General features: G+C 39.7%; 1 protein-coding gene across 2 annotated transcripts in view; it reads left to right on the forward strand.

The window, feature by feature from the left end:
- NCOA2 (nuclear receptor coactivator 2) overlaps nucleotides 1–23,700 on the forward strand; it is a 185,260-nt gene that overhangs the window by 157,766 nt on the left and 3,794 nt on the right. For both annotated transcript variants that reach the window (XM_010575896.1, XM_010575897.1), the window contains 10 exons: nucleotides 2,794–3,003; nucleotides 5,020–5,235; nucleotides 5,878–6,007; nucleotides 9,042–9,207; nucleotides 11,156–11,434; nucleotides 12,303–12,380; nucleotides 12,913–13,153; nucleotides 14,859–15,036; nucleotides 17,351–17,549; nucleotides 23,102–23,191. In XM_010575896.1, the coding sequence (XP_010574198.1) occupies nucleotides 2,794–3,003; nucleotides 5,020–5,235; nucleotides 5,878–6,007; nucleotides 9,042–9,207; nucleotides 11,156–11,434; nucleotides 12,303–12,380; nucleotides 12,913–13,153; nucleotides 14,859–15,036; nucleotides 17,351–17,549; nucleotides 23,102–23,191 (1,787 nt within the window). The remainder of the gene's footprint in view (nucleotides 1–2,793; nucleotides 3,004–5,019; nucleotides 5,236–5,877; nucleotides 6,008–9,041; nucleotides 9,208–11,155; nucleotides 11,435–12,302; nucleotides 12,381–12,912; nucleotides 13,154–14,858; nucleotides 15,037–17,350; nucleotides 17,550–23,101; nucleotides 23,192–23,700) is intronic.

A 23,700-nucleotide genomic window follows, 5' to 3' on the forward strand; every position in this document is an offset into this window, starting at 1 on the left:
CTCCGGCAGCTCTTTCAGTAGAAGGGCCGAGAGGGGCAGCTTCTAGAACCCCGAGATGAATGGAAACACCTGCGATTAAGAGGAATGCCCAAGCTTCCCTGGAAGCCGTGGCTTTTAATTGAGTCGCTTCCAGCAGGCCGTGCTCCTTAGCTTTGTTCGTTAACTTACAAGTCGGCGTTGAAATGTTGGTCTGCCACCGTAGAGTAGTGATGGCAGGCGAGCGAGATGGGAGTCTTACCCGCTATGAATGGTGAAGAAAATAGCATAAAAAGCCGCTGCTTCATTTTTTGATCCTGTTGGCTAGGGTGGCAGCACCTGCTTACTTCCTTAAATGTACACGGGTGGGGTTTTTATAAAACAGGGCCTAGACGGTGTTGTTAGCCATTCTCAGGATACTAAAATAACACCATGCCACTTTCAAATGAACTCAAATTATCGGTTAGGTATGTCTAAAGAAATATCACTGTTAATATTAGTAATGAATATTAATGTTCAAATTCATATTAAAACCACGACAGATCCTTAAATTATCATTTGCTGTCAGCGTTGCTCAGAGAAAGATGCTTGGATTTAATGTACTCGTTTTTGTAAGTATGAGGGTACTAACAGCTGCAGCACGTCAGTCAGAAGGAAATCTCTGCGCATCCAAAATCTTCAGCGTATTCTTTCTGAAGCAAGGTCTGCTGGTTCCTGCCACAGTAGCCCTTTGGCTTTCCAGAATTAACCTGGCTTTAAAGCTGCTTTCAGAGCTACTGGCAGTACAGTAACGGTATGATTGTAAATGAGAGTGTCTTGGTGGTTAGTAGCAGTTCTGTAAAAGCAGCATCCTGTTTCCCATGTAAATTAAAACCCTAAAACTTTTTCTCCCAGCTCAGTCTTGTGTCTGTGCCTGATTCCCCTAGGGAACTTCTGCCTTGTTTTCAGTAGAAGAGTATACAGAAAACAGGTGCACAGAAATAGCGAGTGGCTTCTTATATGCTCACAGAAAAGCAGTGTAGAATGAATGTCAAATAATATACAATTCCAAAAGAAGTTTGGGGTTTTTAGAATTATTTTTTCTGAAGAAATAACCAGCTCTCATTTTACAGGTTTTTAATGAAAATACTTAAAATATTTTTATCTGGAGGAAAAAAAAAAAAAAAAGACTTGAAAGCTGCTAGATGTGCCAGATTGCTAGAGTTTGTTGCATGGGGGACAGGGAATCTCCTTCAGTCCCATCCTGACCAAGAGTAGATAGAATATGTGATCTGAGCACCATCACATCTCATCAACTGTGTTGTTATTTTGTGCTGCATTTCCAGCTTTCCATTTTTGTAGGATCAGTGAGTGCTGGCAAAGCTACTCATCTATGTGATTTTTCAAACTTCTGGGGCAAACTGTTCTGGAACTGTCACTGAATTTCAGTTTCAATCCTTAGACTTTATGATGCCCCTAAGCTTGGGAAGGTCATTTTTGTCTCATAAGTAAGTTTTGTTTGCTTGTTTGAACAGACAGTCAAGACAAGATTTTGATCTCACGGTTAGAAATTTGGTGTATGTGATGGGATATATTTCCTCTGCATGCATAGAAGCAAATTCACCTGGCAGAGAACTTACATTAAAAAAAGTAAATATACAATGGGTTCCTGTAGTCTGCTTTTATAAAATAAGAAGAAAAGTCAGAGACCTTTGTCATAAGATGTTTCTGTACTTTTTAACAAGCTTAATAAACCTCATCTAAGTTCTCAAATTTGAAAGTATCACGACTTTGAGCTAAAATAAGAAAGAAGTTCTTTAACTTCATTGTAATGTGGTAAATATAAAAAATGCAGAAGTTGCTGTAAGGATACCATTATATCAAGACTCTCCTAGGGGGAACTATCAGGAAGTATTGCAAATAATAATTTCACAAAAATGGTTAATTTATTTGTATGTATTTTGTTGGTATGATTGGAAACAGAATCACAGGCACAAGGTCAGTGTTTGATTCATGTTCGAGAACTAGTTGTGCACACAGGGGATGCTTTCATGCACTGGAACATTGCCTAAAGACCAGCTGAGCGAGATGCTTGCCAGTCATGATCTGACACTCACTTTCCTGAGACAGTCTGCAGTTTTCTTTGCAGAGGCTGATTTTAAGAGCACAAAACACCTCAACAGAAGAAAATAGTTATATAAAGGTGACAGTAACCATCAAGCATGGTTCTGTTTACCAGAATATTATGGCAGCACAGCTCTAATTCTGGACTGCTTATTTGTTGTTGCAGAATCATGGAAGTATTTATTTTTATTAATGACAAAAGATGTAAAAAAAAAAAAAAATTAAGAGGGAGATGTAGAAATGGGGCTACAGGATCTGATATAGACTCAATCTGTCCTTAATTTTGGTAACTTCTTCAGGGGCACAGCTTATGCTGGAAAACTTCCAAAACTGAGATAATTCCTAACAGTCTGCCTCCGGATGACATCTGCATGCAATTACAGTCCTACTAGGTATAAGATTAATTGGCAGTAGTATGCACATCACATAGTGGTATATTTTGTTATAGTGGCTGTTCTGTCAGTTAAATTGCACCATTTAAAGTTCTAAAACTACAGGTCATATCTGCTTTAGTGTCAGAATGTTCCATTTTGAAATTTACATAAAAATGTCAAGAAGGGATGTTTCTCAGACAGATATGGAGTGGGTAAATTATGCAGCATTAAATAGCTCAGCCCAAGAGCTTAAAGTGTGTTTGGGTTCGTTTTTGTTTTTTTTAACAAGTAAAGTTTCCATTCTTGTAACTTTGCTTTTTTCTTTGCTCCTCCTGTCTAGCTTTTAATAACCCACGAGCAGGGCAACTGGGCAGGTTATTACCAAACCAGAATTTACCACTTGACATCACACTGCAGAACCCAACAGGTGCAGGAACTTTCCCACCCATAAGAACGAGTAGCCCCTATTCAGTGATACCTCAGCCGGGACTGATGGGCAGGAATGAAGGGATGATAGGAAGTCAAGGAACTCTAGGCAACAGTAGCACAGGTAAGATGACTTTCCATTTTTTTAAATATACTTGAGTAACAGACTATAGCGTGTGTAACTTGATGTTGGGTTATTGCAAGTGCAGGTTATTATAAGTACTTCCCAAAAAGTCTGGAAAAAATTGTGTTTCGTGGGCTGTTATGTATTGGCATATTTGTTTTGAATTTCTGTTTCTGCATATTTTAAGTCCTGTTCTTTATGCACTGCTTTCACCTATCTGAAAACTTCTAGATGAACCCAGTGTATTGGCAATTAGAGGCTGTTCACATCAATGTTCCAGATTCAGCTGAGGCTTAGATAGGTAAAAATCCAATCTTTCTGCCTCACAAAAGCAAATAAATGAACCGCTTGTCTCTAGAGGTAGTTCTTTCAGAACAAAACTGTGGGCAATACTGTTGCCCTTATGATGTGTATCTCTACAGACCTTGGTTTTGCCCTTGGTTATCCTTTATTTGTTAGCCTTGGTTCTCATTTTAAATTAAAGAAATGCTAATGTTTTCATGATTTTCTGAAACATAAACTTTTTGGGAACCATCAGATGTTGCAGCGGTATTACCTCTTGTCATGGATTATGCCTGATCTGTGGTGCATTGATTTCTTCCTGTTGCCCTAATATCGTACAAAGGTACCGTAGGGGGTTTCACAAGAAAAGTCTGGCTGATTGACTTATTTCAGCTAGTACGTAGCCTGAGACTGTACAAGTATGCAACAACCGCTAAGAACTCTGAGTAAATAAATGGGTATTGTAAGTCCTTTCAGCTGGCTAATTCACTCAAAATTTTATATGTAGTTTGCATCAGTATTAAAAAAGACATGCTGCCAGACCCTGGAATATCCTATTTAAGCAGTTTAGAGGTCAACTTGTAGTCTTTCAAGTGTCCTGTTACTTCCATGTTCTGTATACATATTAGAGGGTGACATTTATCTTATGTATACAAGTTAGAGAGTATTATCTGTGTTCCTGCCATTTGCTCTAGCACACCACATATTTCAGCTGATGGAATACGTACACAAATAGAACAAACCTGAGGATGTAACACCGAATTTTGTACAGCAGCTGAAATAATGACCCTCTTCAGAGGGTTTTTCTCCTTGCTTATGTATCACCAAATAACTGAACTGAGGAGTAATAATTATTTGTGTGCCTTTTAGTGTTCATTTAAGGATGATGCAAAATGCAACTGGAAAGACCAGTAGTCCAGTCTGAAATCAGTGTTTTATCTGCTGTCTTGACTGTATAAAGCTGAAATTTATAAATACTATGAATGCACATCTTTGGGCGTGGGGGGTTTTTGTGTTGGGGTTTGGTTGGGGTTTTTTGGCTACTGTCAGAGTGTAGTACTCTATATATTCCAAGTGTAAATAAACTGTATCAGTTGTTTACAGTAGATGTAGGAGGACTTCCCCTAAAATAACGGTAATGAACTTCAGCATCTATCGGAAAGTTCCTGTGAGTAATTTCCCTGCACCATATATTGGTTCAAGATTATCTGGGTGAGCCTTGAAGCTAAGAAGGCTCTAGGTTCCGAATGAAAGGACTCACCAAAGATGTTTGCAGAATGCGAATTTAAATTCAATCCTTCTAATTTGTAAGCGTGTGTAGCGATAACATGTTGTTACTCAAGTCTTCATTCTCACTTAGCACTTGGAAAGTGAAGCACTGACACACACATCAGCAAACGTGATTCATTTCCTGAGGAAGGAAGTTAGGGCTATCCACACACCCTCGGCACCTGTTGCAGACTACATGTGGGAACACTCACTCTGAACAGCGTTTCGGAAATGATAAAAGGATCTTCCTCTTGTAAAATGTATAATAATCTCCAGTCCCTTGACTAAGCAGTGTAAGGCATCGTTCTGTAGCTTTGCACATCTGGACAGGCGGTTGTGGTACAATGTGCTTTGAGTGAAACTACTGCATTTTTGTCACTAAAAATGCAGCTTATCGGGCGATTGTAATGCTAAAGCTGTTCTGATTCACGTGCTGGCACCTGAGTCTGTTTGGCTTTTGTGCAGGAATGATCGGTGGCAATGCCCCTCGGCCTGCCATGACATCTGGAGATTGGGGAAGCCAGGCTCCTGCTGTGAGGGTGACCTGTGCGCCCACAGCTAGTGGCATGAACAGGCCAGTGCAAGCAGGCATGATTCGCAACCCCACGGCCAGCATCCCCTTGAGACCCAGCAACCAGCCTGGCCCGAGGCAGATGCTTCCATCTCAGGTCATGAATATGGGTAAGTCAGGGCACGTGTAGAGTCGTGCCTTTTGGCGTACACTGGATTGTCACAGATGAAGCAGAAAAAAAACAAAAAAGAAAAAAAAAGACTCAGTTATAGATTTGACGAGAACTGTGTTCCACAGTGAAAGTTTCCTGTGGAAGTGGGAAGGAAGGTGTTTAAAACACTAACTTTTAACACATGGATGGATATGAACAATTCCTGCTACTCTTTAGCTGCACAGTGATGTGGCCAAAGAAAGGGGATATGAAGTTGCCCTTGTTTATTAAAGACTGGAGGGGGTTTTAAGAGGAAACGCTGTGAACATTGTAATTGCTCTTGGTCACTTTTAAAGCAAGTATGTTATGATACTGACTCTATATACTATCTTTTTTTTTATGCTTCTCTTACTAATTTTTGCATCTATGATGTCATATCTGCTATTTTATGGTTTCAAACCACTTTCAGGTTCTCATGTTATTTACTCAAATTTTAAAATCAATTTTTAACAAAAGAATCATGATGCTTTTAAGTGTAATGTTACTGAAATCTTAATGTTTTTGTTTGCTTTTACTGTAACATAGATAATCCAATGGAAAGAATTTACATGAAAGTAGATTCTTTTCACAAGAGGTATGTGGTTATTTTTTCCTTGATTAGGGCCATCTGAGTTGGAAATGAACATAGGAGGACCTCAGTATAGCCAACAACAGGCGCCTCCAAATCAGACTGCACCATGGCCGGACAGCATCTTGCCTATAGATCAGGCATCTTTTGGTAATCAGAACAGGTGAGTCTTAGTGTCACATCAAAACATGGAGAGATTTTACAGGCCTGTGTTTTGTACACCTCACGGAAGCAAAGTTCTGTATAAAATATTCACCAAATGTACATCAATTTAATGTTTGCTGTATTTTACGCTCGTGACACGTATACATGTTCCAGTAATACTTATAAATGCTCTTTTTGCCATTTAATGTGTTGGAAGAATTGGAAGTTCTGTATCACAGTGAATGCTGTCAGTGCTTCGGGTAGCGGCACCACTTTCACCTCTTGAGCATTAATGTGTGCATGATTCTGTCTGATTTTGCTGTTCTTATTGTTAACAATTCTACTTAACGCTAAATGTGGGAAAATGCCAGAGCCCTTACAGTTATGACATAGCTGTTTTTTCCTGCAGCGGGGTAGCATTTTAAGTAGTGCAGGACATGATTAACTTATGTTTTGTTTGGGGGTTTTTAATTGATCTAAGTTCTGTGAAAGACGAGGAAGGAAAGATGAAGTGAAAGGGAGACTGCCTTTTCCCTGAAGTTAGCTCCTTCTCAGGTAACCAGAACTACAGTTGGATCACAACTCATTAACTCATCCGTAATGTATTAACTTTGTTCATTATTAAGACTCTTAAATAATGCCAAAACTATGAAAAGCGGTTTACACTTCTTAAAAAAGAGCCATGTCTTCTCCAAAAAGTTTGCAGCTTACATTAGAGAAGCCGTATATATATATATATATATATATGGACTGTATAAGTGATACAGAATAAATAAGTACATGAAAAATGTTGAAGTATTTTGAATTGCATAAATTGCGATATTTCTCAGTAGTAAATGGGAGCACTGAAAAGAAAATTAAGAGGAAGCAGTTGCAAAAAAGTGTGTTTGAAAAATGGTTAATCTTCTGACTACATTGTCTTAATTTTCATTATGAATGGATGTCTGAAAATATTTTCTGTAAAATTAAGTGTGGCATTTTCTCTGTTACTTTTCATGCTTTTCAAGATGTTTCCTGGTGCTAATTCTCCCCAAGTTAGAGTGTCCGTATGCCAAAAGCACTTTTTGCATAACTTAATTATTCACTTAAAAAATGACACCATAAAATAAAATACAGGGCCATGTTTGTTCAGCAAGCCAGGCAGATAATTATTCCATTTTGTTACCTTTGCTTTTCTCATAATTTCCTTGTAGCTGAAGATGGTGAAAAAAATTCCAATTGTGTTGCATCTGAAAGTTACCATATTTTGATCATTTACACCCAAAAAGAGATGACAAATTGCTCTGTGCTGCCATTTTTTATTTTACTAATCCCTGGGATTTGTATTTTTATAATCTGATTATCGTCATGACCATTAAATTTGATAAAAGTTAAATCGTGAGTAAAAATAATTCTTTTAGAGAAAAATTAAACATTATCATTGTGGTATATAAAAAAAGGGGGGAAAAAACAAAGTAATTGTCATTGTTTAACATATAGAATTTGACAAATGTTTTAAACTTTTTCTTATCATATGTACTCATCCCTATTTACAATTTGAGGGAGTTTTTTTGGCTAGCCTCATTGATTATTTTTCCAGATCATAGGTCCCTTCTTGTAAGTCATCTTTAAAGTTTGCAAGCAATTTGATTCAAAGGATTTTTTTCTTTTTTTGCTCCTCCCTTTTACTGATTTATAATTCCATCTGTGAGAGTTATAGAAACTCCTCTATATATGAGATTGATTAATACTTTGCGATGTTTTAAAGGTACATCATATATATCCTTATTTTTATTCTTTACAGTCCAGGATCTAATTAAAAAGAATATGGTTTTGTTAGTTTTCCTGCATGCCGTCCTTTGGTTTTTTAGGCGTATGGCCTGACGATGCAGCTCTTTCCTTCTGCTTAGCTTTGACATAGAGATTAGACTTCCATGGCAACCATATATCTCATTATGGAAACTAAATACACAAACATGTTTCTTTGTTTTTCCAAACAGACATGTAAAAAGGGTTCACATATAGTGCTGTTTCCTCCCTCCATGTGTGACAGCTTTTGTTGTCTCTGAGCAATTATCTGGGATGAGACTCTGCCATGATGTGCATATAGTAGCTGCCCTTGCTTGCAGAAAGCTTTGCTCTTTATGTTTTCTATTGTAGTCTTGTAGTATTGTGTGTGAAGTAGGGCTCGTGTGTGAAATGCAAAACAAAAATATGTCATTTGGCTACAGATAAGGTGTTACTTAAGATTTAGTTTGTTTCTTAGTAAGTTTTGTCCTTTGGGTTTGGAACAAACCTTTATTCTGCCTTTGTAACTGTAAGTGTGCTTTGCATACAAATTCAGGGGTGAGGTAAGCAGGATTTATAGAGCCAGCACACTCTGCCTGACAGTATCCAAATTCTTGCTGACACCCTTCTGAGGCATATAACCAAGTGCATAAACGGGTACCCAAGTGTGCAATTCCATAAGATGGGTTGAGCTGATGCAGTGTTTTGCTGCAAAGAAAAAGGGGAATGTCCTTTTCCCCCTGCTCCCTCATGCTTCTGGCCAGCTCTTTCAGATGTTCGGTTTGTGCGAGCTCAGACAGTCCTCAGACCCTTCCATGACCTCTTCAGCTTGCTTAGTCTGATAGAAAACCAATTAAGAAGAGTGTCTGTGGAAATCAGGTCTTTTTCTACTTGTGATAGTATATTTAATCTAACATCTAAATTTCAAAATTACAGTTAGTTAAAAAAAGTTATTTAGTCTTCTGTGTTCAGTGACTATTCTCTACTGATTTCTGTACTCCTCTGTTGACCCTGTAATATGAAATCAGCACTCAGGCATACCTTTGGTGTGCTTGCTTACTTGTCAGATACACCATGCTTGTAGGGTCTTGACAGGCATTAATCACGCTATTTAGTTATTTCTTTGTGTAACATAACTTTCATCCAGAATAGTTTTCTAAACAAAATTGGCAGTGATTAAAATAATTTCTGTCTCCACTTGTTAGTTCAATTTGAGTACTAATCCTCTGGTATTATTCCTTGTTTTTCAGCAGCTGTTTACCAACGCTGTGTTCATGTTTTGACAGGCAACCGTTTGGCAGCTCACCAGATGATCTCTTGTGTAATCATCCTTCATCAGAGTCACCAAGTGATGAGGGGGCTCTCCTGGATCAGCTTTACATGGCATTAAGGAATTTTGATGGTTTAGAAGAAATCGACAGGGCTCTAGGAATACCAGAACTAGTTAGCCAGGTATACTGGACATTGCATTGCATGTATTAGGTATTGCATTTAAAGGATATGTTGTCAAGGTGGAGGTAAAATGTTTGTCGAAAAAGGGGATTATAAAACACTTCTTGCAAGCTAGGATGGAGTTACATATTTTGGTGGAAGTCTGTCTAACAGCTCAGGGTCACCTGAAAAGCTTCCTTCAGCCCCAGGTTTAGTCTTCCTTCCTCTCCCCTGCGACGCTTGTCTAGCTGTCCTGCTTGTGACCTGTGCTGAGCCACTTCTCTTTATGCAACTAACCTGACCAAAACCAAAAAATTAACAGGCTTCTGCTTATCTGGTGGTCAGAGGAACAACTCTGTGGGATAAAGGTAAGATCACGGCCAGGAACAGGGTACCGGAAAGAAGAAAAAAGAATATGAAGACCTAGGAGCAGAAGAGCAAGATCAAGACCTTTGTGTGATGGGGGCAACAAACCTTTGCATGAGCAAACCTGTAATGTGTAATTTCACCTGTAGTTTTTTCCCTTAGCTGATTAATAGGTGTTAAGGGATGAGTTTCACCTGAAGCAGCTGATTGCATTACAAGCACTTAAAACTGTAGGTTTTTTTTTAAAATTACCAACGTGCTTTCTAAACTTTGCAGCATGAATTTGTTCTATTCTTCTTCATCCATTTCCCCCCCACCCCCCAGTTATTTTTTATTAGCTTCCAGTTGCTTCTTGTCCATTTCAGTCTTAGATGATGCAAAAAAAGTGTGGTTAAAAAAAAAGGGGGGGGGGGGAAGTTAGCATTTGATGTTTCTGGCATCAAAATTGTATTTCCAAAAATATCTGTATGTCTCTATAATGATTTAATATTCTCAGACAAACCTAGAATACCTATTTCATTTCCCAGCACTCATCAGCATCCTGAGCATAACTTCTGAACTAGCTCTGCATTTTAGATATGAAATAGGACCAATGAAATCCTGCTTTGGACATGCAAAAACTATCTCCAAGCCTATTTGGTACTACAGAGAACTCAGTGAGGTGTTAAGCTGGAGATATAATTTATTGGTGAACTTCAGTTTTGCAGTGTGAAACTGTCATGCAATATGACATAGCTTTTGGAATACCACCACCAAAAAAATATGAATAATGTTTTGTTTCAAACTAAGTGGTAAATATCTTTCTATTTAATTAATATTTCAGTGGAAACAGTTAAAGAATTTCACAGATAAGAGAACCGTTGCATTTTAGAACGTGTTTTTTAAATATCTATCAAACATTTTATAGGAGCTTAAAGTCTTTCTTTGATGAGGGCACTAAAATTTACATTAACTTGATTTCCAAGGTCAATGTGGAATAAGCTATAAAATTATTCTGGCTAGAGCAAATATTAGGGGAGTATCTAGAATGCAGTTTAGAATTATGTTAGCTTTTTTATGCTAACGGATAATCAGTTTGTGCAAAAGTGCCATGAAAGAATTAGGCACTCTGTTCACATTAACTCTTGTAATGGTTTCAGGCATCTTTATTGGAAGCCATTATTTTGTTTAAAGATACTGATAAAAATCTACTTTCTTATCCTTATTCATTCGTAGCGTCTTTGGATTTATCTCAGATTCAATGGCAAAAATATGCTGGCATCACTTCATTTACAGATTTTCATATAGCATTTGGCATGTCAGGTTTTTATTCCTTAGCAGAATGATACAGTGGCTGTATTAAGAACATGACAAACATTGTGGGTCTTTGTTTAAAAAAAGAAAAGGGAGGAGGAATTTGTCTCCTGCACGAATATGTTTTGACACTCAAAACCACAATTCTGTTTAAGTTTTATATCTAGGTAAAGAAAATCTATGTGATTTCCTGTGTACAAACATTCACATCCTAGAAGGTTGGTTTTGCAAGGTGACTGTATTAGTCTGGTATAATCCTGGTAAAAGCCACGTCCCACCAACTGTTTCTGTTGTTCCCGTACGTCTGCAGAGCCAAGCCGTCGACCCAGAGACCTTCCCCAGCCAGGAGTCGAGCATCCTGATGGAGCAGAAGGCGCCGGTGTTCTCCCAGCAGTACGCAGCGCAGGCTCAGATGGCGCAGGGCAGCTACGCGCCCATGCAGGACCCCAGCTTCCACCCCATGGGGCAGCGCCCGGGGTACGCCGCCCTGCGAATGCAGCCGCGGCCCGGCCTCCGGCCTGCCGGCATCGTGCAGAACCAGCCGAACCAGCTGCGGCTCCAGCTGCAGCACAGGCTCCAGGCGCAGCAGGTACATCCCCCTCCGTGCCCGGTTCCGTGCACCGCAGCGCAGGCGCCTCTCCTAGGCGGCACATGCTGTCAGCTCGCTCCCAACAGGCCGGGTCTTAAGTGCGTGCCCTGTTTTGTTACAGCCTAATTCCGCTTCCAGACTGAAAACACCGGCCATAACGAGTTTTGCCGAGACAGTACCTTGCGCCTTCTCTTTTTTGTTCTTTTTTTGCACCTTCCCGTTATTCGTTCTATAATACTGTGCAAGAATGCGCCTAGGGTTTAAGCCCAGGTCTCGCTAATTCTTTGAGCAAGGCTACAGTGGTGCTTTTTGTTCTATAAGTCTTCTTCTGTTTGCTGTATCTTGACTCTTCCAGCAATCTAAATGCTTTTATTGCTGCCTGTTACCTACATCCTTTTTTTTCCTTGGCCTTGGTCTACTTTTGAGGATCGTTTTAAGTTGTTGTTTCTGGTTTCGTTTTTAAATATATAGGTTCGTAGTACAATAAATAAGATATTAATGCTTTTCTAGGGGAGAGATCATTTCTGCCTTCGGACATCAGGTTAGGGTCTAATTCAGAGTAAACATCAACAGTCCAGTCCCAAACCCAAAAAGGACAGGAACTGTAAAGGCAGCATGTTTGGTAAATAGCTTAGTGCCTGTGTTGTCACTTGTATGGTGTGTTATCTCCTTAATAAACAGGATTCAGTAAATGATAAGAGGACTTGAGCAGGAAAACTAGTCCCTGCTTGAATATGTAAAACTAGGTCCTCAAACTAACTGATCGGGAAGTAGATGTATATACCTCTGTACATAAAATTTCCTTTTTCTTGTTTTCCTTCTAAAAACTTTCGGGGTTTGGTGTTGGGGTTTGGGTTTTTTTCTTTAGAATCGGCAGCCACTGATAAATCAGATCAGCAGTGTCTCCAATATGAATCTGTCTTTGAGACCTGGAGTGCCAACGCAGGTGAGAGAAATAGCACTTAAAAAAAAAAAAATCATTTTCTTTTCTTCTTTCTCCCCCCAGTTAAATACAGTATTAATGCTATGTGGTAAATACATACAATAAATTCTAAAGCTTGAATACAACTAATGCAGTCTGTATGATACAAAGTATTTTGCTGTTTTGTTACTGAGAGTCTTTCTCATATTTACATGGGGTGGATGGTTGTTTACTAGAGATACAATATAACTGCATTTTTAACCAAGCTTCTCATTTCCTAAAGATGCATTTTCTTAATGAGCTACTCTATTTGCAATTACAAATCGCTGCAACATTAAGCACTGGTATTATTTCAATTACTGACTCTTGCACTGCTGGAAGTCTTTTCCAGCAGAAGTATTAATAGGATTATTTTCTCCTGTTTAATATTATTGTTAGTTGTGTGGTGGGGGGAAAAAAAAGCTGGAATCTTCCAGGTTACTCCAGTGGAGATGCCTCCACTGGTCAGGTTGCCTTAGAAGGGGTTATTGATAGGTGGCGGTGGTTTTCTCCTCAGGGCCCTATCAACGCGCAGATGCTGGCGCAGAGGCAGCGGGAGATCCTGAGCCAGCACCTGCGGCAGCGGCAGATGCAGCAGCAGCAGCAGCAGCAGGTGCAGCAGCGGACGCTGATGATGCGAGGGCAGGGATTGAGCATGACCCCCAGTATGGTGGCCGCCGGTGGCATACCAGCAACCATGAGCAATCCGCGGATCCCGCAGGCAAATGCACAGCAGTTTCCGTTTCCTCCAAACTACGGTACTGGTTCCACCCCCCAGTGCATTTCGGCAGTCCTTACTCCCCCGTGTTCCCCCAAGTGCTGGGTCCAAGCCCCCCTCCCACAGCCTCTTGCCTGGCTCCCTGGGAACGATGGGATACATGGAGGTTTGGGCCCTTTGGGAGTCCTTAAATGCAACGTAGTGCCTTCTACTTTCCTAGCTCTAGTACCACGTATTCTCCAAGCACCGCTCTTTTTTTGAGCAATAGCAGAAGTGCAATGTGTGTGTTTGTTTAGATATATGCAGATAAAAGTGTGTATGCACACACAAACGCGTACATGTGTATGTATTGGCTTGATGGACTCTGAATTTTGACTGAACTGACCAAACCAACATATACGATAAAAGTGCAAATGAAGAAGATGATGTGAATTGATGTTGGCCAACAGCATAAAGTGACCAGAAGCAAAGCTGTATGTAATTTTTTAAATTTTGATAATGAGATATTGCTTAAATATCAGACAGATTCTTCCCCAAGAAAGAGAATTCTTCATGTGTATGTTGTAATGTAAAATTAACAACTAACTGTTGAATTTAAATGATATAAATTAGCTTCAGATAAGGCATTCCCTTCCCTCTCCTTAAACCTGTGTGTAATACAGTAATTAATACCATTCTGTTTGTATGTTTTACAAAGCTGCATACCACTTTGTTCTGGGCGTGCATGGGGCAGTTGCCTCTATACGGTTATTGTTTTACAGCTTCTTTATTTATAAGTATTATATAAGTTATATTACCATTATATTAAATAATGTTATGTGCAAGTTCTGCTGATAGAACAAACTATGTCCATCCAATTCTAAATTTGCTACCTACTCTTACTGATGTTACCCTTCACACCAGTTTCTCAATCATAATAGTGCTTTCCCTCTACGTATTTGTAATTGCTTTATGAAAATGAAGAGACATTATGTTATTCCCATTTTATGATACAGACAAAGATACAGAGAAGTTAAGTCACGCAGATGGTGAATATAAGAATAGATTTCACACCACCTGACTCTTACCCCAGCATTAAGAGTGGCTTGTTTCTGTTGAGTATGCTGTTCGTGATGTACTTAAACAAGGCCAAAGGGGCTGTGTTTAAAGCAAAATTTTTGCACACAGTTGGCATTTTACAGCTTAAATTAGGTTTTCTTTGCATCTAGGTAATTTTTTTATTTTACAAAATCATTAAATGCTTGCACAAAATGGCATTACCTGTTTTTACAGGGACACAGAAATAGTGATACTAAGGTTCTAGGAACTTTAGAAAAAATTGAAAATTATAGCCTAAATGTTAAAAGGTGGTGCCATGCAGTAAACGGGTCGTGCATCACTTTCACCAAAATGGATTTATAGACAGAAGCAATACGTTTTATTTGTTGTTTTGAATGCAGTTTCTGGGGGCAGGGGGAAAGTCACTTACCAGTGTTTTTCTCTTGGTCTGTAGAGGGGAGAGACCACTTGTGTGATTAGGACACACAGGTAGCCAACATACTTAGGCCAAATGATTTTTTTAAAGTTATACATATAGTATTAGTTGATGATGTCTTGCTTTTAATCTAGATCCCACATTAAGACACAAGGTTATAGGTTCCAGATGACATAAGTAGGACTGTGCAAAGACATGTCTGCAGGTATGAGGTCTTGGCTTCTTTCAACTTTGAATGTACAGTGGCTAAATTTCTCATTTTCTTCTTCAGGTATTAGTCAGCAGCCCGATCCAGGCTTCACAGGGGCCACCACTCCTCAGAGTCCACTGATGTCCCCAAGACTGGCTCATACTCAAAGCCCCATGATTCAGCAGTCTCAGGCTAATCCTGCCTATCAGTCCTCTACGGAGATGAATGGGTGGGCACAAGGGAATATGGGTGGAAACAGGTAAATCCAGAACAAAATGAAAATGAACACACAGAGTAACGGTGTCATTTATGGTCTACACTTATTTGCGGGGTTGTTTTATGTAGTTGTTTGCTTGTTTGTTTGTTGTTAACTATCTATCCTAAAAGAGATTTCTTTTCAATTTGGCTTGACAAGTTGGTTTAAATTCTGTCTTCCTACAAGACAAAGTGAGTTCATAGCTAAAGACCTGCATCCATACAATGCATTGCTTTGTCTGTGGTGACTGATAAAACACTGTGTCCTTAAGAAGCACTTCTGCTGCACAGTGAACTCTAGCCCCTAATATTTGTGTGGATGCATTTCTTCTGCGTATGATTTTCATGTTGTGCTCCCACACTGCTTTCCACATGGCTGGATCAGCTGAGCCGGAGCGTATGCATTCCCTACTGCTCTGGAACTGCAGTGACTGGATATCACCTCCCACTTTAAATGCTGGATGGAGTACAACCAGGTTCTATCCATTAGTGCTTGCACATACTGGCGGTCAGCATATAACTGTCATTCTCTGAGAGCGTTGTAGCATGCCTCATGCATGCAGTCACCTTTTCAGTTGAGGCCCATGCCCCAGTCGGTATAGCTCTAATAATCAAGTCTGTCCACATTGAATGGGTCGGACATTGAGTGCTGTCAGTAGGCAGCAACGAGCTTCCAGATGGCAATGATCTGTGCTTTTCAGTGGAAGACAGGAGGAGCTATCATGTTGGTGTACTGCCTGTATCACTTGACACTGGGGTGCACACAGTTGTCTCTAGCACAGCACTCTTGTCATCCTGAAGTTCTCAGGCTGCTCTTACTATCCCAGCCCAGCAACAGATCTTTTTCCCGCTGGTTGACAAAGATTCAATAAACCCAACACACCAGTATTCAGTGATGAGGCTGATCCAGGTAAAGTTCCCCTTAAAGCAGCTGATTTATCCCTTATCCTCATCCTTGTCCATGCCTCTTCCTCACTGTCTTCCCGAAGCATCTGCAGGAGGCATAGCTACCGCAGTTGTGGCTTCTGCTGAAACGGCATCAGGGGCAGCTCGATAAGACTAATGGTTGGCTTGCTAAACTGCAGCTCTACAGCAGAGACATGTCAAATGCATTTACACAACCCACTGAGTATTCACAATGATCTGTAGTGTACTGTTTCAGCCATCCAGATAACAACTTAAAAATGTGGTTAGGTGGCCTGAAAAGACATGGAATTGGAAGGAAAAGAATGGTGGGATTTTCCGAGTTTGGTCCTGTGCCCAGAATGCCATTGCACTCCACCAAGTCTCACAGTGTGCAGCAACAGGCTGAGGGCGTACCCAAGTGCAAGGTTGAGTGTTAACCCTGAAAGATTTCCTCGGCTGTGGGAGCAGTGCTTCACAGGGAGGTAAAAGTCAGCCATTGATACTGAGGTGGTTACTGCGTGCCATCTGACACACAGCAGCCCTTCCACAGTATTTCAGTCCAATGCAGATCCTCTAAACAGACATATTGTCAGTAATAATTCCTTCACTGACTGATTATGCTCAAAGAGTAGAAAAGACTGATATGTAAACAGTGAAGTGCATTTTAGGAAATGTAAAAAAGTTTCTCATGTGACTTCTGACATAATGGGAAGCAAGATACTATCCAGAAAGCACTTGACTTTGAATAAAATCTGGGATGAGATCTTCCACAGTTACCCCTCCTTAAGTTATTCTGAAATGGCCTTAAAGGAACATAGAGGGTAATTGTCTCAGACTTTATGTTGTTTCTTATAGTGCCACATTTTCAAAACCTGATGCTAAGATTTGGTAAATAAATTTCTGCACAATTGCATGTCTATATTTGTGAGCCCACTTGCCATAATTTTATGTGCAAATCTGGTATTCATATGTGCAAATAGCCTCTTTTGCGAAAAGAAAGCTTATTAGACAAGATCGAATTTCAGCTCAACAGTCCTGTGCTGTGCTAACACTGGAGGGAGAAAAAGGTGTTTTCCTTTCCCTCCAAAAATTACTTTCCCAAACATATTTAAAATAAGTGAAAAGCGCGTTTAGACAGCTAATTGGCTGTTATTGCACACGCATAACAGATTTGTACTTTGCCATAGTTTCACACGCAAAGGCATGCATTTTTGTGCACAGACATGGGAACTTAAATTTTGAAAATCTATTTCTTTGACACTAATGTAGCTGAAAACTAGTTTTTCCTTTGAAGTTGGAATCAATGACAGTATATACAAATTCTAGCTTAAGATATATTAAAAAGAGAGTAGTTTCTTAGTGGCTTCAGCATTCTAAGTCTGACACATTGCTTTTTCCATTCCTTGCTGTAGCATGTTTTCACAACAGTCCCCACCACATTTTGGGCAGCAAGCAAGCACCAGCATGTACAATAATAACATGAACATCAGTGTATCCATGGCAACCAACACAAGTGGTATGAACAACATGAACCAGATGACAGGGCAGATCAGCATGACCTCAGCGACCTCTGTGCCTACATCAGGGTTGTCCTCCATGGGTCCTGAGCAGGTGAGAATTTAAGGATGTGAGATGACAGCTAGAGGATTTGCTTTGACTTTCAGTAGTTTTTCAGGTCCGCTTCACTGGGCTGTAACTGCTGTAAGCCATGACGTTTCTTTTACTAGTTTTCTTGAGAAATGATGATGTTAAAAAGGCTTTGTTTTTAGCTCTGCACTCAGATAACCAAGGTGACCGATGAGGTAGAGAGCACTTTTTGCATCTAGTTTTCCTATTTTGGCCTAGCACTGCTGTAGCTAGCACATGTAATTGTTCCTGGACTTCCGTGGAGAGTGCGTGCTGATCTAGCTCCTGTTTTCAGTAGGTAAGTTTCCGTAGCACAGTTGCAGGTCACCAGTGTCCTTGCTAATTTTCTCATCAGTGGGAGGCTAGGACTGAATGGCAGGCGGCTGTTTCCTAGAGATAAGAGTGAAAGATGCTGGCGTGGGCAGTGTGTGGAAGATGCTTCTACTGCCACTGTGTTTGTAGTAGCAGACAATAGGCAGTAAGCTTCAAGAACTATCAATCTGGTACCTTCATGAGCACAAAATCCACACTTCTTGTAATGTGGTGCGTATAAAATAGTTTGCTGAATCAATAGGTAAGTAATGTGTTCTTTTCTGCTGAGAGGAAGTTTACACACCCGATTTTATTTGAGACTGCTAGTTAGGGTATCTGAAATAAGGAAAATAACATTTCTGTTTGTCAACCTGCAATTAAACTTGCAAGTACATTAATAAGTATTTGACAAATGAGTCCTCTTAATTAACAGGTTCATATGTTTGTTTCAGAGCTGAACTCCCATTTTGTTCAAACACAGACTTGAAATTATGGACTTTTCTTAGAAATATTGGCAGGAAAGTACCTCTTGTGTCTTCGGGCAGCATCTCCTACTATGGTGGACAATATCGTAAACCTTTTTTCTGAGACCATAACATTCCTGTTTAAAGCTGGTTATGTTATTGGCTTGTTAATGTATGTCCCTTTTCTGGCCTAAATTTGATAACAGAGTATTTACTTTTCCAATATTGTCCTTTAGCTTAAATAGCTCTTTTTACTTCTTGTATTTTAGAAAGAGCCATTCATTCAACATGGTTTTTTGTTGTTTTGGGATTGAAGTTAAACAAGGAACAGTGTTTCAGTCTCTTCTTGTAGGCTTTAAATTCCCTTTCCTTTTCTGCACCTGTTACAGTTTGAATCAGTATTTCCTAAGCACCAGAGCCATGTGCATAACACTAGTTCTTCCCCATTTCTCTTGGAATACTCTGACAGATATAGCCCCAGATCACATTTGTCTTTTACAGCTGCCACATACTGGTGACCTGAAGTAATTTTGATACTCCCAGATCTGTCACCTTCTCTGATATTCCCAGTTGCTAAGCCCAATTATAGCAAGTTTTTTATTATTATTAGTTCCCAAGTGCATACTGTTGCACACATTTAATGTAGTAAAAGAATAGTAAAACCAAAAAAGAAAAGAGTGGGGATTTGAAGGTGACAGCCCAGTCTGATTTCTCAGAATGCCCATGCTACATAATTTTCCCAGAAACCTGAGTTGAGAAACATGCATTATAGAAAGAAATCTGAGTTTATTTCAAAGATTTCCATGCAGACTACTCTTTCCACTGGCACAGTGGTCGCACTGCTTTTCCTTCCTGTTAGACTACAAGATATTGTTTCAAGATAGCATTTATCTAACTTCCAATAAGCTGAACAGGCTAAGATTCTTTACCCATCTCAACATTTGTTTTTCAGCCCATCAGTCCCTTTTGTGGATCTACTTTAAACTCCATTGTTGTAACCTTCTTCTAGAAGTAGGAACAGAGTAACAGGAGATGGTGATTTAACAGTGACTGCATCAAACCTGTGTAGAGTCAAGTTCTGCTTGTAATTTCTCTTTCAATCCATGGGTTGCCTTGGCTCTGTTGGTGACAAAGTTGCACTGGAGACCACATACTGAAACCCTTACCATGATCCCCAAATCCTCCTCAGCACATTCTACATAGATGAAACCTGCATTCTTTGTTCCCAAATGTATTGCCTTCCTCTAGTCTACATCAAATTGCGTTTCTTGGATTGAGTCTGTTTAACCAAAGTGCTGTGGCTCGTTCTGTAACAGTAACCTGTTTTCCTCCTGATTTACCACGCCAGCACTGTGTCATCTGCAAACTCTGCAAGCAAATGTTTTATGTTTCATCTAGGTCAGAGGTGGCCAATTGACAGCTGAGGGCCATTTCTGGGCCACAAGACAGTACTTTTTAGTCCTCAGGAATGTTTGCTGTGCTGCTTCACATTTTCTTTTCTGAGAGACACGAATAAATAAAAATGTATATTTGAATACTAAAATTGATTCTTTTTTTTTTCTGTTTTCAGGGCATAGCATTGTACAATTTGGCATCTTTATTTAGCAATTGACCTAGGCTGTACTGAACTTTTTCTTGTAACTGGTGGTTTTCAAAATGACTACATTGTCTTTAATTCTGCTGACTGTTGCCATTTCATTCATTCTTTTGTTTTGGTTTGGTTTGGTTTTAATACTATCACCTACACTTCTACTTACTTATTCAATGCCATTTTTTGTTCCATAATGCATAATTTTAACTTCACATGCTCATCTCTTTCTAACCACAGTGAATAACAGTGGTTATGCTACGAATGTGTTCCAGCTTTGGAAAAAAACTTAACACTTCACATGTTTTTGGGTGGGTTTGGAAGTAATATGTATTACCTGTTAGTAAAAAGCTGTGCCTGGGCTTATTTAACTGCTGAGAAGTAGGTATTTTACCTTTAGTACCGAACAGGCTTGTTTGGGTCTGTCTCCTGTCACTTTGTGGCACTATACTGTATCATACATATCCAGAGCTCAGAAATACGAAGTTCGGTGTTTATCTGCTCATACTGGTGTATCTCCAGCTTCTCTTGTTTACTACCTAGGCTCCCAGCATCACCAAGTAAAAAAATAAGATTATGCCCAAAAGGCCTTGCTATCTATGATGTTTAGAGACTCTTTTATGTACTTGAGGGATCAGACCTTATTTCATTATCATCTACTCCCTGATAATTACATTAAAGCTTTTCAGGCTGCTCTTACTAGTGTGTCTTCTAGGAGGCTGCTACCAGGAATGCTGAAACGCTAGCCGCCAGGTCTGCAGGTTCCTTCTGTCCAAAACAGCTTCCCCAGACATCAAGAAAGTCACCATTCATACAACTTACTGTGTCCTTGTCCTCATTTTCCTGTTTGCACAGTGGACTGTTGCCATGTTTTGGCTGTTGCTTGTTTTGCATCATGGATCCATGTTATTTACTGAGCTATCGGAGAAGCAATTTGAAACCTATGCAAGAGTAGAGGCTTTTCAGTATATGAAATAAACCCCTATCTAGATGTCCACTCAGAGCTGATGTTTATTAATCTGCACAGGGCAGTACTCCCCAGGCCAAAGTTATCATGGCATCTGCAAAGAGTTATCTTGAAACGGTATTTTGATTTTGTTCAGTGTGCTAGATGAAAGGAGCTCTGGAGTGGTAGGAAAGACACCTTGTATATAATTTTGCCTTATTAGCAGGAGGCTGTATTAATGTGCTTAATTGCAAAGGAATTGTAAAACATCTTCTGTCTTGTTTTAGTCAGATACCATATTTGATAACACCACTTGACCTGTCTACAGAAAATTATAAAAACTCTTCCATTTCTTTGTCCTTCTCCATACTTTTTCTGATTGAATTGTTATTGCAGTCAGAAAAGTTGATGTGTGAATTGTGGGGTGTTTCATTTCAAGGACTTCTGAAGCAAATGTATTCAAATAACAAAATGGTAGATTTTTTTTTTATCTGATACCGTGCCAGTCAGGATTCTTGCATCATCACTGGCAAAGAGATTCTGTGATAGGAAATTCACTGATGCCTTTGCTGCTTTTGTGGCATGCAGCCTGGAACCATCTCCCTTTTCCATACCTGTCCTAACTGCCATGATGCAAATCATGCAGTCATCTTTTTGTTCCAAAGCTGCTCTTGATTCAGTATACAATTTTTTTATTTCTGCTTTTTTCTTTCCTTCCTTTGTCTACTGAACAAACAGAAAAGGCGTTTGTGCTGTGCATTCTGATGAATGTTGATCAATAGCAGAAAACACTTTTCAAACATGGATTCTGTTGCTCAGTCAAATGCACGTAGATAAAGCTGCAAAGCTGTCTACTTTCTTTCTTTCCAAACAAAACAGTGTGTTTCTCTTCCCTTCTGATTTAAATTTTCACATTCAGGGTTAAAAATCTGCCTGTTTGTATTAAGAAGCAAAAAGCATCACTAGGAGGCTCCCACCACTTAATCGATTTCTTCAGATTCGAACTTCCTATGGCAAAAATATTTTTTTAACCTTTCCTATTGAACCGCAGTCTTGTCTCTCTGGCAGCATTTGAAACCACCTCTTCAGGTGATTGCATGTGATTGCATTTAGCTTTGTGACATTTTGTAAAATTGGTGAATAGCAACAGAAACAACAGTCAGGAAGACCTGAAATGAGAAGAGTTCAGTATCATAAATTCAAGACAGTCTTCCCCCCTTCCTGCAGCAGGTTGCCATAGCTGAAGTGAGGTAGTGCCGTGGCAGAATCTCCTCTCCTTGGCAACACGAGTCTCCTAAAGGGCAGGTGACACAGAAAAACATCTTTTGCCTTCCAGCAAAATCTGGAGGGGCATATCTTCACTATTATCACATCCATCTAGTCTGAGGGAAGTAACAGAGAGAACCGAGTCAACAAAAGACTCCAGAGGAAGAGGTTTCTCTCCCTGTAAAACTTCTAAGGAAAGCTGGATTTTCTAATGTTTCGGAACCTTGCTGAAGGGCTGTGTTTTGTATTTTATACCAGTTCCTACACGGTGAGATTAATCCTTTGATTAAGAAAGCAATGCTGTAAATTTGGCAAGCCACTCTTTCCACATAACTAAGCATGACAGACCCTTTGGCTGTGCAGAAATACACAGCTTCGATACTTTCCCGTGGCTGTGTTCAGAAAATTGTTGAGAGCATCGCTTTAGGAAGGCATGCCGCTGCACGTTTTCCCATTTAATGCTATCTTTCTCCCATTGCTTACAAACAGAAAAATAAGTGTCATTAAAACTAAGTCAGTAGTCAGTATAATTCAGCCTGCGTGTTATCTCATCAGGCTTTGAAAAAATTGTGTGGTGGTTTGCAAGCAGAAAAGCTGTGTGTTACTGAGGTTAGGAAAGTAGTTACGCGTTTCTGTTTTCAGGACTTACATAGCAAGCCTGTCCTCTTCAAATAATACTGACCTAATTTATGGAGCCTGCTTTGTAAAATATGCACGAGGGTCATAGCATCAGGAATGAAGTCTTTGTTGTTGACCAGGAAGCAGAATAGCACGAGTCAAACACATGCAGTGCAAGAAGGGTGCTCAGCTACGTGGTCACTTCCCCGACTGCAACAACATCTCAAAAGTGGATGTTGGTATATGCAAGTAGCGTAGTGGTTTATAACGCTTCTTGTTAATTCTGAGCCCTCTTCCTAATGTATTTTTTAATTCATTCTCCTTAATACCTTGTTACCAATAGGTTAATGATCCTGCTATGAGGGGAGGCAATCTTTTTCCAAACCAGCTGCCTGGAATGGATATGATAAAGCAGGACGGAGATGCAACACGGGTAAGAAATGGCATACAGAGGCATACAAAGGCAAGGGAACTGTGAATGTACTGTGGTCTAGATCGGATACGGTATCTTTTTACTTACAAAGTTAAAAGTACCCAGGGTAATAGTAATTAAGTTTTTTGCAATTAATTTTTTTAATTCCGCTTTTGGTGACACCTATATTAAGTTCCTTGTTTAGATCCCACTGGCATTACTGAAGTGAGTAATACTGGATACGTTTACATTAACAGAATACATTACGTTATACTGAATTAACGAAGTCACGTTCAGCAGAGTTATGTACAGCTGTATTTGCTTTTTACAGAGCAATTACACAACTGTTTGCTGATGATGGGACAGACTTACCGTCGATTTGTATTTGCACTGCTGCCCGCCTAACCCATTTCACGTTTCGTCCTGCCTAAGTGTTTTTCCGCTTCTCAATTGCATTATACTTGGGGCCAAAATCTCATGAATTATTTAATATATCACTTTCTGCGCAGCGCCGCTTCTGAGAAGAGCGG

This window comes from Haliaeetus leucocephalus, unplaced genomic scaffold, assembly GCF_000737465.1.
Source record: "Haliaeetus leucocephalus isolate CR32 unplaced genomic scaffold, Haliaeetus_leucocephalus-4.0 Scaffold506, whole genome shotgun sequence".
NCBI classification, from domain to species: Eukaryota; Metazoa; Chordata; class Aves; order Accipitriformes; family Accipitridae; genus Haliaeetus; species Haliaeetus leucocephalus.